We start from the raw sequence: 15,364 nt of genomic DNA on the forward strand, positions 1-15,364 counted from the left end.
CCCAGTCCAATGGCAAATGGGCGGCGCATAATTGTCCCGTGTGTGAGGATATAGCGGAAGACGAGAGGAAGAAGGAGAAGAAGAAGAAAAAGGAGGGGGAAAAATTAAAAATCTAGAAGAAAGAGAAGCCCATGGATGGCACGAGCTTTAAGGGGAAGCCTCATCGGCTTGTAACTCGTCCAGTAGCTACACCGTAATACACGCTCTACAACGTACCTTACCTTACCTTACTTAAGGTATCCTTGACTCCGTGGCATCCGTCGCTTCACTTGATGCTCGAATGTGCTCCGTTCTCTGCTCAACATTGTGAGGAGAAAACCCCCAGTTCCCAGCTGATTCCGCTTGCTACCCACACAAATGTGCCACTGCCTATCATGCCAAATAGTACAAAGTGGTCGCGAAAGCAAGTTGCAAAGGGGGACCACGCCAGCTGGACGGTGTAGCGAGTCGTGCAGTAACGTCCCAATAGTAAGACGGTCTTATCACCTTATCCATGCAAGGCCATTCCGTTGTCGGTCTAGCCCCCACCCTAAGGTAGGCTGTGGGTAACTCCACGAGTCCATGACAGAGGATCGGGAAGTACACTATTCTGCCGGATGCCCTGGCGGTATACCAATACAACGTAGGTACAACGTACCTTAGGTAAGGTAGGTGGGTGACGATGGTCTCTCGGCCTCGTTTTCCACCATCTTAGCTGGTCTCACTTGGTCTGCCAAAGGAACCTCCGCAAACGAAGCTCGCTCCCCGCTTCCGGATTTCGTCCAAACTGCAGGGTGCGATGATCGCCAATGCAGCGCAACATCAAAATTCCATACACCTTTCCATGGGTTTAGCGGCCTCCGGTTTATCTTGGCGATGAGGTCTATACCCGTCATCAAAAGTCCGCAGGGTACGGGTACCGCTGTAATTATCCGTAGGTACCTACACTACAGTGTACTCCGCGGGCATTGTACAGTGTAGGTATCATCGGAGTGACGGGATCCGCCTTCGCGTTCGCGAATGCGAACTAATGCTGAGTCCTCTGGAGCCCTTCAATCGTCCGAAACGGGGCAAAGGGATCTCGTACGAAAGCTCCCAAAGAGAAGCCGAGACTTAGGGCATAGGCGGGCATAACGGGCATAAGCTGGTCGCATGCATACGACTGGTCTGCCAAGCCACCAGCAATTCACCGAAAGGGAAGGGCGACGAATCTGGATGGATAATAATGGTAAATGGTTTGGTCTCGGTGAAGATGTAGATCTTGACCGAGAACGTGATGTTTCCAACTTTCCATGATGACTGATTACGAAGAGTACTTCGTCGTACCTAGTTACCTTAGCTTGTCGTCGGAAGCCAGGTAAGCCATCATATGAAAGCATTCTCCTTGCCGCATGCGTCATTTCTTACCAATACAGACCTTTGGTGGTTGGAGGGCGCCGATGGCACAGAATTGTAATCCTTGACTGACTCGTGGATCAATCCCCGATCGATCCCCAGTCGGACCGCAGTGTCGGTGCTACCACGGGTCCCCAACATGCCGAGTCTAGACTCGGGAGCTCGGCTGTTCTTCTTTCCTTTTTTTTTTTTTCAATCTTTCTCTTGTGTATTTTTCTTTTCCGAACCGAAAGAGGAAAAAAAAAAGCGGAAACCCTTCTGGCCAGGTTTATCTCAGCTGCGGCCCTCTCGGTGGTCCGAGATTCCGAGTGACAGGAGGCAATTCGCACGTGAATGCGGCTCGTGATAGAGTACTACAGTCTAGACCCTACACTAGGTCACTGGTTATGCGAGTTTCAATTTTTGACGACCATCGAGTCAGCCAGTTGCCATTGTTCGACCGCTGTTTCTCGTAGTTTGCATATTATACGCGGGACAGTTCTCATAAAATGCCATGTTAAAGAGCCACGAGAGCAACGTGTGGCTGAAGAGTATGGCGCACGGCGCCTTCAAGCAGGTACAACGGTACCTGGATTAGTAATCAACGAGTGGAGGCGCAGGCAAACGGGGTTGGACGAATGGCAGCAGTTCAAACGACGTGCGCCACACTTCCTTGTTTGCAGCGCCCCAGCCACAATTCCCTTACTTGGGTGACTTTCAAAGACACGTCGTCGCGCAAATCAAATCGGCCGAAAAGCAGAACTTCGACCAACAACTCTCCCACCAGCAGGCCACGGCCACTTCTGATATCCCCGAGTTCCCATTACGGGGCCCATGGGGCCTTTTCGCAGGCTGATGGTTCGACAGTCACGGGCCGTCCTCAGCTAAAACTAACGTCCTCCGGCTCTTCGCCTCTTCTCCCATTCACCCCCACGCCGCACCACATTCACCATGCGGTCCATGCCCCAGTCTCCGGGACCCTCCCCTATCCTCCTCCATCCCCGTCGCACCCTCCTATCCTTATTTATCGCTTGGAAAGGCCTCCTACTCGCCATCGCCGTCGGAAGCGGCTTCTCCGGTCCAGCCTACGACACCTCCACCACCCTCGCCCTCGCCCAGGACGAACACGCCCACGCCTTCGACCCCGTCACGCGCCTGACCCGCTGGGACGCCATCTACTTCACCGCCTCTGCCCGCCGCGGCTACCTCTACGAGCAAGAATGGGCCTTCGCCCGCGGTCTACCCGTCGTCATCTCCTTCTTGTCCCGCCTCCTCGACTTCTTCACCGGCCTGTGGCCTGTCCAACACCACCACCACCACCACCGCCACGATGACCCGGGCCAAGAAGCTCCGTCCGGCGCCCGCGAGGCCGCCCTCGGAGTCTTCGTGTCCCACGCAGCGCACCTTGCCGCCGTCATGACGCTGTACGACCTCGTGCGGACACTATCATCGCAATCCCTGTCCCCTCCGCCGCGCCGCAACGACCTGGTACCCTTCCTGGCTGCGCTCCTGCACGCGCTCTCGCCGGCGGGCCTGTTCCTCTCCGCCCCGTACGCCGAGAGCTCTTTCGCCCTCCTCACTTTCGCCGGCTTTTCTCTTCTTGCTAGGGCAGCGCCTCTTCGCAGGTCGTGGGGGAAGACGGCTCTCCAGGTGGCGGCTGGTGCCGTCCTCGGCCTGGCGACGGCGTTCCGTACCAATGGCGTGCTGAACGGTATTCCCTTCGCGGCCGAGTGCGTGCTTTCTACGTTGCGTTTCGTTCGGTCCCGGCTGGGCCGCGGGAGTAAGGGGCAGCAGCAGCAGCAGCATGACCGTTCCTTCGTCGGGTACCTATTGGGGTTATTCGGTCCCCTGGCGGGCGGAGTCCTCGTCGCTGCCGGGTCCGCCGTGCCTCAGGTTTTCGCTTACTTACGCTACTGTTCCGGCCCATCCGAGCCGAGACCTTGGTGTCACCGTACCCTCCCCAGCATTTATGCCTTTGTGCAGGAGCATTATTGGTAAGCTTGTCTTTTTTTGCGACGTCGGATGCGCTGTTCTGTCCACTTGCTGACATGCCTGCCACCTCGGGAAAAAAAAGGGGCACCGGATTCCTCCGCTACTGGACCATGTCCAATCTCCCGCTTTTCCTCCTCGCCGCTCCTGTACTCACCATCATGTCCATCTCTGGAGTTGAGGTTCTTCGACAACCGTCCACGTCACTCGGCATTGTAGGTCGGCTGGACACGGGATCGAGGACCTTCGTGCAGGCCGTGGCCGCTGGCCAGGTGGTGCTCGCTACCCTGGCGCTTTCGACGTACCATGTCCAGGTCGTCACCCGCTTGGCCTCTGGGTATCCCATTTGGTACTGGTGGCTGGCCAATTGTCTTGCGGGCCAAGACGAGAAGCGGAGTGTTTGGGGTGAGAGGGCAGTCATCTTCATGGTCATGTATGCCATGATTCAGGGGGGCTTGTTTGTTTGCTTCTTGCCGCCAGCCTGAGCGTGTCAGCCCTATGCGGCTATCATGAATTCGTTCTGATAGACTTGGACGTATCTGCCAAAAGCCGAGCATCACTTCTTTCCGGGTTGATTGTCTGAAATACCTTCACTCCCTTTGCGCTGTTTAGTCCATGGCTTAGTAAGCGCCAGCAGCTAGCTTCCACGTATATCAGGTAATTACCTTACGCTATGTACACGTGTACAATATAAGGTATCCAAGGATGGTCTGAGCTTGCTGAGATAACCCCGCCAACCAAAACGGTGGATAAGAACATGGAACATTGGAACCGCAAAAATACCCCACGATGACATCACAGTCCAGACGCGACTTCCGCAACGCGTCGCTTCCTCGACCAAAGTCGCACCGACAACTTACAGCTATCCTGCCTGTACTTCAAGCTGCCACTATGGACGCGAACGCGAACGCACCCGCGCCCGCGTCGCGCAAGCCAGTCAAGCCTGCCGACAACATCAAAAAGGGGCTCTGTGAGGCCTTGGATGCAATAAAACCTGCCGGGAGCTTCGCGGCATTTGCCAAACTCTCTCACACCAACATCAAGCCCATCTTGGTCCGCGATGTTGGCCATATAGCGTATCCTCTGCAGGAAGCCACAGCTCGGCAACTGATTGAAAAGGCGCGTCAGGCTCCCTACGGCAAGGGCAGCGAGACCTTTGTCGACACATCGGTCCGCAACACATGGGAGTTGGATGCAGCTCAACTGGATCTCAACCCTCTGTGGGCTTCGACCATCGACACTGCCTGCAAATGGGTCGCACAACATCTGGGCATTACTGCCCCGGTGAGGGCCGAACTGCACAAGATGTTGATCTACGAGAAGGGTGCCATGTTCAAGCCCCATACCGAGTTGGTCCGCGACATGAACATGATCCCCCCCCCTTTCCCCTCGCAACGCCCTTCGGAGGCTAGGCTGACACACGTGCCTCTACAGTACTGAGAAGACTCCGGGCATGTTTGGCACTCTTATCATCTGTCTTCCCTCCGAGCACCAAGGCGGCGATCTCGTCGTGAAGCATCGCCATGTCACCAAGACCTTCAAGTCTTCGCAATCGCAGCCATCCATAGCATGGTGGTTCTCAGATGTCACCCACGAGGTCTTGCCCGTCACTTCTGGCATCCGCTGGGTTCTAACCTACAACCTTGCCATTACGCATCCAGCCCAGCACCGCCCCTCGGCCGCGATGAACACACCCGAGCTGGACGGCCTTGGAAACGCGTTGAATGCATGGCTGGAATCTCGAGGTCGCGGTCGCGGTCGCGGTCGCAACGGCAGTGATGACGAAGCTGACTGCCTATATTATCTGCTGGACCACACCTACACAGAGGCCAGCCTCTCACTTCCCAGCCTAAAAGGCGCCGATCTAAACCGGATGCAATGCCTAAAAGCCGTGTGCGGTAGCCGAAACGCAACCTTGTTCCTCGGTGTCATAGAAAAGAGGGCACTTGGAGCATGCGAGACGCTCTACGACGAGGACGACTACTACGGTGAAGACGACTATGACACTGCTTCCTGGCATTCGTTCGCCGAGACTATAGAATCAGAAATCACCATCAAGAGGCTCGTTTCAACCGACGGACGCACCATGCGCGAGGACCTGACCATCCCAGAGGATGAGCTGGAAGAGAGGCTGATTCAGGATGAGGAGGACCCGTTCGAAGGTGCCGAGCGCCGTGAGGAGGACTACAGCGGCTTTACAGGCAACGAGGTATGCCAAACCCCTGTCTTTCCTTTTTGCACTGCACTACCATCTCCGTGTGTCCTCAAGGGAGTCTCAGCGACGCACTGGTACCGCCTGACCGTTGCCGTTATCGTTCCGAATGACGACGTCGACCAGTTCCTGGTAAAAGACGCCAGCAGAAGCGAGGCACAGGGCCTTCTGCCCCAGTACCTTGCGAAATGCTCCCACTCGGAGACCCGCGAGTCGGCGATGAAGATTGTTCGCCACCTCGCACAGGTTGCGTGGTCAGACAAGCCCCGGGATCAATACATCGACTACTCTCGTCCCACCGTTATTGAGGAGGTCGCGCTGAAATTCGTAGCGACTGTCCTAGAGCTTCGGGAATACGAGCTGTTTTGCCAGGCCATGGATTGGTTCAAGGCCAACTCGGGACCCCCCTGTTTGCTCTCATCAAGAAGGCAGCAGCCGAGCAATCGTTCGACTTCCGCCGAGTCCAAGACAGGTACGTGTTTCCAGTCGAGGTGGGAAAAAATCGGCTCGTTTCTGACCGTTGTCCAAGTCTCGCCAAAAATCTCTCCCTTCGTCCCGTGGCCGAGCAAATGCAGCTATTGGCGGTACTCGAGCTGCCGAGCGACGCTTCTTGCAACCCTCAGATCGTGAAGTGGGCAGCCGACGAAGTCGTTCCTGCCGCTATGGAAGCTTGTCGAGGGCCGACGGTTGTATGGGAGAGTGGGTGTGCCATCGTCAACATGGTTAGGCAATATCACGATGTTGAGTACTTGAAGACGAAGCAAGTCAACCCCAGAACCCAGCCGTCTCAGTCACCCTTTGTTACAGCGGGCTAACCTCACGCTTTAGATTGATCCCCGTCATTCAAGGACCAGCCCCGCTGACGCCATTTGCTTTGAGTGCTCTCATGCGAATCATTGGCTTGGCAACCGAGGGCGTCTTTGACAAGACCATGACCTTGGAGCTCTGCAAGCCGCTGCTCCGGTTGGTATTGGATAAATTCAATGTCGCCGCTCTCCGGACCAAGATGGCGGCAGAGGCTTCGTTTAACGCTGCAAAGGCCCGCGGGATAACCTTGTACCGCGAACTCCAAAAGGGGCCACACCAACACCCCGAGATGTACATCAGGCACAGTCTCTTGGCCGAGTGCCTCTTCCGCTGCATTCAGCTCGACTGGGACGACCTGGCAACGTGCTTTTGCAACAAAGTTGCCGCCAAAATCACCCAGCCCCCAACCGACGAGTTCCACTGCCTCTGGTTCCCCTTCGTGCGCGAACTCATCAACACCGGGAGCGTCCCCCTCACCGAGCCGCGTTACCAACAACTCGCAGCCGCCATCTTCGACGCGTACCTGGACAAGCGCGTGGGAAAGGAGCCAAGCGGCGCAGCCAATTACGGCGGCCAGGGCCCCGTGCGGTGCAGTTGCATGGACTGCCAGTCCCTGAATCGCTTCCTCGCATCACGGGAAACCGTTTGGGATTTCCGCGCGAATCTGCAAAGGCGCGGGCACCTGGAAGACCAGTTGAGGTCCCTCCGGCCACTGAGCTTCTCGTGCCATACGGAGAAATGGGGCACCCCGCACACCCTCGTTGTCACGAAGAATACCGACACGGGCGGCATGGCCAAGAAGGAGTGGACCATCCGGTTCGGGAGGGCGTGGGACGAGCTGAGCAGGTTTGACCCGGCGAAGCTGAAGGTGCTTCTCGGTGATGACTGGGAGAGGATCACGAGCATGCGGCATCTTCGGCTCGGCCAGGTCCAGGGGGGTCAAGTGCAGCGTGGGCCGCTGCCGCCGCAGCAGCTGCAGCCAGTGGATGGTAATCGCGTTGCGGGCGTGAAGCGGAAGGCCGATGACTGAAATGACGGACCAGAAGTCTCAAATTTGTGGCAAAACTATGGGGCTTCAGACTGTAGGATAACGATAATTTGGTCTCGGCGTTTAAATGGGATCTGGGTGTATCGATAGGAAGAATGAGTAGACCATAGAGATTTCACAATAGCAGAAGAGAGAGTAAGTGTCCGTCTTGGTTGCGTTGTTTTCGTTTCTCTGTTTAAGTCTCTTTCTAGCCAACGCCCCATCAGAGCCCCTTAATAGCTATAGCAGTCGATTATCGCGAAGAACTCCGTATTACGGAACTACATGCAAACAATGCAAGACCTAGTGGTGGTGGCCTGGTCCGTGGTCGTGTCCCTCATGGTCCCCCTCATCGTCCTCCTCAGGCCAGTCGGGAAAGCCGTCATCAAAAATATCCTGCAGGACCTTCTGCTTCTCCTTGTCGTCCTCGGGTCCGTTCCTCATGACGTCCTCCCACATGTCAAACTCTTTGTCGGTGAGAAGGCATTTGTCCAAGGTCTCTGTGAGAACAGCAGTGTCCAGGTTCTCGCCGATGAACACGATTTCTTGGCGGCGGTCTCCCCACTCGCCTCCCTTGCTGATATCGTGCCGGATGAGCGAATCTATCTCCTCGTCGCCGGTGATGTAGGCTTCCTCGGGCAAGGTGCAGAACCAGAGGCGGCCGCCGGTAAGTGTCAACATGGCGCCGGCCTGGGACCAGTCGCCGACACGGCGAGGGCGCGTGGCCAGGAAGAACTCGCCTTTGGAGCGAAAGAGCCGGCTGAACAGGGGGTGCGCGCGCTTGTTGGCGAGGATGGCTTCGTTGGACGGCATGTCAAGTGGATCTGCGTCATCTTCCTGGTTTTCATCCTTCATCTCCTCGTCGTCTGTATCATCGGAACCATCTCCGGCCTCTGCATCAACGTCCATATCATCTTCATTGTCCTCTTCTAGCTGCTCAAATTGGAGGATGAATTTGTCGTAGACGAGCGACCAGAGCCGGCGCGGGTGAAAGGGCCGCTGGCGAGAATAGACAAAGTTGCGCACGTTGTATTCTTCGGTCTCCGGCTTGGGGGTGATGGTTTTCTTCCCATTGACCTGCAGGGTAGTCAGTATACCAGACTATTGGTACGGGAGACTGTCGATGGGCATCTGGGCAGGGCTTGGTGTGAAGACAATTGACACTCACCTCACGAAGTGACATGGCATGCAGATCCTGAAGCCACCCATATCCGGTCTTTGCTATGTCCAGGTTGAAGAGTCCGGTGTTGACAATCTCGGTCACGTCAACCTTACCATGGGTCGTCTCGATGACTTTGGCCCGGTGATTTAGGTTGCTGATCAGATCCCGTACCCGGGACCGAGTCTTGTTGTCGACCTAAGGGGGGGTGCAAATGAGCCAGGGAGACGCTCCGGGCAGTGTGCACCACGAAAACGAGCGCGGTCGACAGACGTACCATATCAATCTTGTTCAAGATGATGACATCGGCAAACTCGATTTGATCCACCATGAGGTCTGTGATTGTGCGTTCGTCTTCGGGAACGACATCATCTCTTCGCGCCGAGAGGAGCTGGTCGGTGTGGAAGTCGTTGAGGATGGTGAAGGCATCGATTACCGTGACGGTGGTATCGAGGCGAGCGAACTTTTCCAATCCACCCACAGAGGCGCTGCATGTTTGCAAAGTACTCGGTCAATTTCATTCTGTTGCAGGGACCCTGGCACTTGACAGGATCAGCCGATCAGGCAACGCAGGACTTGGTACGTACACTCGGTCGAGTACCTTGATGGTGATTTCATCCAGGCCGTCAGTCCCGTCACCCTGGTCAATCAGAGTCCTCATCTGGTCGGCCAGTCTGTTGTCGAAGGTCTCGGCGACCTGCTCGGGCTCGCTGATGCCACTACTTTCGATGATGACATAGTCAAAGGCGTGGAGCTCGGCGAGGTTGACGAGTTCTTCGAGGAGATCACCGCGGAGGGTACAGCAGATGCAGCCGTTCTGAAGGGCAACGATCTTCTCGCTCGTTTTGGTGACGCGGTGCGTTTGCTTGATCAAGGACGCGTCGACGTTGATTCTAGACCGGGGGTGGCCTGGTAAGTAACGCACACACACACACAGAGAGAGAGAGAGAGATAGAGAAGAGAAGCAGTTAGGATGGACTACGCAAACTCACGCTCCAATGTCGTTGACAATGACTGCAATCCGCAGCCCATGGTCGCTTCGGAGAATGTGCTGCAGAAGCGTCGTCTTGCCGCTGCCCTAGAGTGGTGTCAGTCTATTCATAGTCCATGTCCATAGATGGATGTTCTCTCATGTGATAGTATGGTCACTGAACCGTCCCGGCACAGGGGATGATGCTGCGAGAAGCGGCCATAGGTGTGAGGTGGCACACAAATTACAACATACCAGGAATCCGGATAGCAAGGTCACGGGCAGGGCTTTCTCGGGGGTCTTCTGCTTGGGCTTAACAAGTAAGCGGTCAGGCCTCAGGGACAGCTCTCCGAGCATTATGATAGCGGTGAAGAGTCTGAAGACACTGAAGACAGTGAAGAGGTCAGATGATCCTGGGGAAGCACGGCGGGGTGGTTGTTGGAGAAGAGGGAGTTATCGAGTTTCCTAAGGTAGGTAGGTAGGGTATGACGCAGAAAGGAAGAATACATTTCTCATATACCACGTTACACGTAAACCTCATTGACTTTTGAGGTCGTAAGGAGAGACGCAGGTTTTCCGCCACCGTTTCGTGTCCTTGGATTGCCGGCCATCAAGGTGAGAAGGAGTGCGTACGTATTTGTACACTCCATCTTAAGGTACCTTACTGTAAGGTAAGGTACCTTACCTCTTACCTATCACAGCTCAAATGCGCCGGTACATTTTGTAGTTTTGTAGCGTACTTGACCGTATGGCGTTGGTCTGTCTAGGTAAGGTACAAACGCCTCGTTGAACCATCAAGGTGCCACGATGGAGTCAGGGGTTCAAGTCTTCAGGGGTAAACCAATCTCTGAAACTTCTTTTTATTGGCTCTGGTTCCGAAGCTGAAGTCCACTCGAGGGCCTTCCTCTTATTTGTATTCTTATTTACATGTCATTCTGCGAACAAGACCGGTAGCCTGTACCATGTAGGAGGCTCAAGATGTATTTTGCTCTTGTATTCGTGGGCGTCTTTCCTACATAAGGTACGTACCTTACCGTACCTACCATGGACGCTTACAAGTCAGCTACTACCTTATCTTTATGTTCTTTACGGGCTATACGGTATACCGTTGCAAACTAACACCGCTGTCCTTTAAGGGATAGACATCTTGACATGGTCCACCTTCTTCGTACCCCGTCCTCCAAACCCCCAACCGATCTGATGCGCGAGCTGGATGGAAACACCCAAATCATCCGCCCAATACCACACCAAGCCGGGGTTCTTCTGGAACATGCGGCCCGCAGCCACAAGATCCAGGGGCACATCATCCTCCGACTTGCCGCCCGAGATGATCTCCTCGGCAAACTTGCCCTCCTTGATGCTGCCCACCGTGCTCACGAGCATCGCATCTCCCACCTCCTTCTTGATCCGCTTGGCGAGGTGCACCTGATACCCAGGCCCGCCCTTCACCTTCTGCAACGCATGGTTCCCGCCCGACGAAACGTCCAGCACGTCCACCCCACGCCGGGAGAACAAAACCGCCAGCTTGACCGCATCCTCCAACCCCCACGACTCGCCCTGGTACGCCGAATTCGTCTCCAGCCAATCCGTCGCGCTAATGCGCACGAAAAGCGGCATCGTCTTGGGAATCACCGCCCGCACCGCATCCACAATCTCCAACGCCAACCTCGTCCTGTTCTCGAAGCTCCCGCCGTACCGATCCGTCCGCTTATTGACCGCGGGCGTCAGGAACGACGACACGAGGTACCCGTGCGCGAAGTGCAGCTCGACGACGTCGAACCCTGCATGCAGCGCCCGATGCGCCGCCGCCACAAAGTCGCGCTTGACCTTGTCGATTTCCGCGACCGTCAGGCTCCGCGGCGTGGGGTAGTGCGGGCCGAACGGCTCGTCGCTGGGTCCCACCACGTCGTGCGGCCACCCGCCGACGTCCTCCGTCGCCGTCGCCCCGGCGCTGAGCCAGGGCGCTACCGTCGACGCCTTGCGCCCCGCGTGGGCGAGCTGGATCCCGATCCTCTGGTTCTGGCTGTGCGCGAACTCGACGTGCTTGCGCAGGGTGTCGACGTGGGCGTCGAGCCAGATGCCGGAGTCTTCGGGCGTGATGCGGCCGTTGGCTTGCACTGCCGTTGCTTCGATCATTGTGAAGCCGGGCTGTGGCGTGGTTTCTTTGGTCAGCATTCACTTATTGTCTTTCTTTCTTTTCCTTTTTTCCCTTTTTTCCCCTTTTCCCCCTTTTCCCCCTTTTTTCTTTCTTTTCCCCCCGCAAGTCGAGATGGGACTTCAGCTGCGGCAACGGAAATACTTACACCGCGCTGGACGATACCCCCATAATGAGTAATATGCCACGGCGTGTGGAACCCCTCGTGCGCGCTGTACTGGCACATGGGGCTGACCCAGATGCGATTTTGCAGCGTAACGCCCCGAATCTGGATCGGTGTGAAGAGCCTGGGAATGGGTGTGCCGTCGGCGGCCTGGATGGCCGAACCCGCGGGCGGATCCTGCGCCGGCGTGAAGAAGGGTACATTCTGCGCAGCGACGTTGGGGATCGGGTGTTTGCACTTCTCCTCTTTGGCGAGTGCCGGGGTCTCGGGTCGGGACACCGGGATGCCGTGATGAGGATGGGAGATCCTCTTTGTGAGGTAAGCGGCCATGGTTCAGAGTTCTTTATCCTGTTGTTTCCACTTGTGAAGTTGGGAAGAGTAGGAAAAGCCCGTTGCGGCGTTGGAGTTTAGAATCTTGGGAGTTCGAGGTGAACGAAGGATGAGGATCATTAGATCCCCTCCAAGACAGGTCGTAATTATATGTTCGAAACCAGTTATTAATCTACTATGAACTCAATCGGTAATCATCATTCTCACAAGATAGTTCGGTGAATTAATCAGCAGAGTCCTCTTTTGACCCCACCTGATGTCGTTATGAGGCATCAGAAAAACGGGAAAACGCTGTTCTTGGCGGGGTCGACTTGGATATAAAAGCAAATGTACAATGCCGGAGGAAATAATGGAAGCCGAGTGGAGAATGGCTGACTCGTTGGTTCGCACCGCGATGCCGCCGAATCATCATGCCTTTGGGAATCGGAAGCTAGAGGATAGCGGATCATTATCATGGATGCGCTAGAACCGGGGAGAAGAGAATTGATTGCCTTTTTTTTTTTTTTTTTGTTGCTACCGTAAAGTGGGTTGACTGTTTCCCAAGACACAAATTTTACTCGGTTCATTCGCAGTCGCAACAGCTTCGCATTCAATGCCAACGATACAAAATTCTACTCACACACTATGCATGTGATGGAGGTCTCGTCGACCTGGACCCCTGTTTCGAGCTCTTCGGGTCCGGGCGCCCGGGGGATTCGGCTTTGCCCCACTTTTTACTTCGGCAGTTGACGGTCTGCAAGTCATTCTGGGACTGCCGGCCGCTCGGACCACCGGTTTGGGTCAACAATTTATGAAGTAATTGGTGTTCGTGTTCGTGCGAATCAACATGGTACGATGAGAATCATGAGACGAGCAAATGCAAGACAATGGAACCCAGCACCCTGTATCGTGTATAACATTGCAAATCTTAGCCGATCATCTCTCCAAGGCCCACGATCGCTGACCAACCATCGCAATCGTCTGGGACATGCGTAAAGGGTACCTCAAACCACCTTCCCTTCGTAGAGATCGACATCTAAACCAGCGACAGGCGAACCACGGTCGGCTGTTGTGTGATAGTAGTCGATTAGTCCTTGATACCGCATCTCAGGGGACAACACATCGATCCCAGCCTCCAGGTAGCCGTAAAATCAAAAGGCATAGAAGACTCTGAGCATGTGACCAGGCGTATAAAAGGTTGCGCAAGATGTCGTGGGACGTCGTGCCTCGTGAGTCGTGACGCGAAAGATCCTAGATTCTCGTGCCCGAGCATCCAAATCAGTGTCTCTTTGCAACGCAGGCTTCGACTTCCCGGGTAGCGGTCCCTGGACTCTGTTTCCCATGAGGACTAGCGGCCTCTACACTGGTGGTACGTGAAACCCCACGTCCTTGGTCAGATGTCGTGAATGGTTTCAAGTCTGCCTCGGATAGTGTGTCGACGAGACGAGAATGTACTGACGAGACGACGACAATGCAGGATCTCCGGGTCCGGACCGCGTTATCATCCAAGATGGCGATTGCTCGATTGCCGGGCAGATCACCCACACTGGCGCCTCTGGTAACGCCTTTGTCGGCTGTTCCGGTACCAGCTAGAGTGGTAAAGATCGCGACGCGGATGTTTTGACATTTCAATCACTTCATGCGAGGGCGGAAGGAATGTTTCGACAAATGTTGCCGCACGTACAAGAGGGTGCTATGGTACAAGTCGTGTCAGCCCTGGATAATTTTTTAGGTAGTACGGTGTATAAGAAGATGCGTCGGGGATTGAGATATTCGTCGTATCTATGGTGTAGATATGTATGCATAAGGAAGAAGCTAGCAGCTACTCTAGGCTATAGGAGAGGCTAGTGAAAGCTTTTTACCTATAGGCAGGTCACGTGACCTACCTCTTAGCCTGCCCGACTTTATACTAAGCTTATCCCTGAGCACACGGATAACACCCTAAACTCGATCGCCTCCTATTCCTATAAAAGTCCTTAAATATCCTCTTATCGTAGTCGGAAAGTATAATATACGGATATCGCTCTTAAATTAAGTAACCTCTTACCTATTCTATCTATAGCCTTCGCGGTCTTTAGGTCTATACCTTTTAGAGTAATATTCTATTAATAATTAATTAAGTGTTTAGGCCTTAATATAACCGGCTTTAGGTGGTTCGTATATATTTTTCGGCACTATTCTTTACGTATACCACTTAGCGGTCTATCTAACTAAGTGGTAACCTACTAAGTAATATCTAATACTTATTTCTAAAGTCGAAATAGCCCTAGCTATATTAGGTCGAATTTAGAGGTAAACTTCGCTCTTTTATCCGCTAACTCCTAGACGTATATATCTTCCTAAAGACGGTTATCTACTTTCGCGAGTTTAATTTTATCCTTCTTATATACTCTTATATCGAACCTATTAATCCTTTCGTGTCGTTCCTTACGGGTTTCTAGCGTAATATCCAGCGCGGCGTAATATCTAAACCCCTTCAGGTTTAATACTGCTTCCAGGGACTTAGTTAACTTTAGCGTCCTTAGTAGTCGACCGTTATATATCTCCCTATTATATATACTCTTTAACGTTATTATTAAAGTCTCCTCTCCGTTATCCCGAAACGCTTAAGCCTATGCGATATCGTTATCCTTTAGATCCACGGCGTTATCGCCGTAAGAAGGTAAAAAACCTGATATCGCCCGAGCTAGGGATATTCTAATCGAGGAAATATGCCTTATATTAATCTTTTATAATATATTTAGTACTTCGCGGTGCTATTTCGTGACCTCCCCTTATCTTACTCTATCCGGAGATTATACGATAGCGTATTTCCTTATCTACGCCTTTACTCACTTCACCGCCGCCTCTAGCAGCCTAGTAGAACTTAGATAGGATATAGGGCCGAAGATTATAAAGGTGCCGTTATATCGTGAAATAGCGTCTATAAACGCGTTCTTAAAATAAGAATTATTATCGGAGTAGAAGAACCTTAGCTACTCGAAAACTAGCGTTATCCTCTCCTATAACGCCTTATTGTTACGACCGGCCGCCTAATATAGACCAACCCCATGGGTACACTGGTGTATATCCCACGGGACGGCCCTAGACGGGGGACAGCATAGGGTGACTTGGGAGTCACGTGCTAAGTCACGTGTTACCAGGTACGGAGGTACTTAGTATACCGTCCGGGACGGACCGGGGTCGATCACTCCGACGAAGTGACTAATAAGTGATCGGT

The 15,364-nt window shown here is 54.0% G+C and overlaps 5 protein-coding genes across 5 annotated transcripts; 3 read left to right on the forward strand and 2 right to left on the reverse strand.

The window, feature by feature from the left end:
• The first annotated feature begins 1,913 nt into the window (after positions 1-1,913).
• Positions 1,914-4,047, forward strand: SODALDRAFT_345813 (mannosyltransferase). Its single transcript, XM_028613223.1, has 2 exons — positions 1,914-3,347; positions 3,428-4,047. Exons 1-2 carry the CDS (start codon positions 2,305-2,307, stop codon positions 3,825-3,827), a joined length of 1,443 nt encoding a protein of 480 aa, XP_028464257.1. The 5' UTR covers positions 1,914-2,304; the 3' UTR covers positions 3,828-4,047.
• An 84-nt stretch (positions 4,048-4,131) lies between these two features.
• On the forward strand, positions 4,132-5,536 carry SODALDRAFT_282215 (hypothetical protein; the record flags this gene model as incomplete). The annotated part of the gene is made up of 3 exons (XM_028608329.1): positions 4,132-4,562; positions 4,777-5,087; positions 5,169-5,536. Coding segments are annotated over 3 exons (1,110 nt in total), but the record flags the coding sequence as incomplete, so codon positions are not given.
• Positions 5,537-7,542: 2,006 nt separating this feature from the next.
• On the reverse strand, positions 7,543-10,042 carry SODALDRAFT_299350 (CobW/HypB/UreG, nucleotide-binding domain-containing protein). The gene is made up of 6 exons (XM_028608867.1): positions 9,773-10,042; positions 9,540-9,625; positions 9,135-9,440; positions 8,825-9,035; positions 8,557-8,745; positions 7,543-8,465 (listed from the first exon to the last, which is right to left on the reverse strand). Exons 1-6 carry the CDS (start codon positions 9,872-9,874, stop codon positions 7,692-7,694), a joined length of 1,668 nt encoding a protein of 555 aa, XP_028464259.1. The 5' UTR covers positions 9,875-10,042; the 3' UTR covers positions 7,543-7,691.
• Positions 10,043-10,513: 471 nt separating this feature from the next.
• On the reverse strand, positions 10,514-12,404 carry SODALDRAFT_335553 (FMN-linked oxidoreductase). The gene is made up of 2 exons (XM_028612492.1): positions 11,821-12,404; positions 10,514-11,665 (listed from the first exon to the last, which is right to left on the reverse strand). The coding sequence occupies exons 1-2, from the start codon at positions 12,163-12,165 to the stop codon at positions 10,649-10,651; spliced, it is 1,362 nt and encodes a 453-aa protein (XP_028464260.1). The 5' UTR covers positions 12,166-12,404; the 3' UTR covers positions 10,514-10,648.
• A 95-nt stretch (positions 12,405-12,499) lies between these two features.
• SODALDRAFT_380768 (hypothetical protein) lies at positions 12,500-13,842 on the forward strand (the record flags this gene model as incomplete). The annotated part of the gene is made up of 8 exons (XM_028615126.1): positions 12,500-12,547; positions 12,738-12,841; positions 12,906-12,994; positions 13,143-13,215; positions 13,256-13,283; positions 13,331-13,373; positions 13,445-13,513; positions 13,622-13,842. 8 exons carry the CDS (start codon positions 12,500-12,502, stop codon positions 13,735-13,737), a joined length of 570 nt encoding a protein of 189 aa, XP_028464261.1. The 3' UTR covers positions 13,738-13,842.
• Positions 13,843-15,364: the final 1,522 nt, after the last annotated feature.

Source organism: Sodiomyces alkalinus, assembly GCF_003711515.1.
Source record: "Sodiomyces alkalinus F11 unplaced genomic scaffold SODALscaffold_9, whole genome shotgun sequence".
NCBI classification, from domain to species: domain Eukaryota; kingdom Fungi; phylum Ascomycota; class Sordariomycetes; order Glomerellales; family Plectosphaerellaceae; genus Sodiomyces; species Sodiomyces alkalinus.

Bases quoted from the DNA above. Each gene is read 5' to 3' on its own strand.
- SODALDRAFT_335553 (XM_028612492.1), bottom strand. From the start codon at position 12,165: ATGGCCGCTTACCTCACAAAGAGGATCTCCCATCCTCATCACGGCATC. The intron at 11,666-11,820 runs GTAAGTATTTCC...ACCACGCCACAG, and splicing joins GGGGTATCGTCCAGCGCGGT to CCCGGCTTCACAATGATCGA.
- SODALDRAFT_299350 (XM_028608867.1), bottom strand. From the start codon at position 9,874: ATGCTCGGAGAGCTGTCCCTGAGGCCTGACCGCTTACTTGTTAAGCCC. The intron at 9,036-9,134 runs GTACGTACCAAG...GCAAACATGCAG, and splicing joins ATCAAGGTACTCGACCGAGT to CGCCTCTGTGGGTGGATTGG. The intron at 8,746-8,824 runs GTACGTCTGTCG...ACCCCCCCTTAG, and splicing joins TCTTGAACAAGATTGATATG to GTCGACAACAAGACTCGGTC.
- SODALDRAFT_345813 (XM_028613223.1), top strand. From the start codon at position 2,305: ATGCGGTCCATGCCCCAGTCTCCGGGACCCTCCCCTATCCTCCTCCAT. The intron at 3,348-3,427 runs GTAAGCTTGTCT...GGGAAAAAAAAG, and splicing joins TTTGTGCAGGAGCATTATTG to GGGCACCGGATTCCTCCGCT.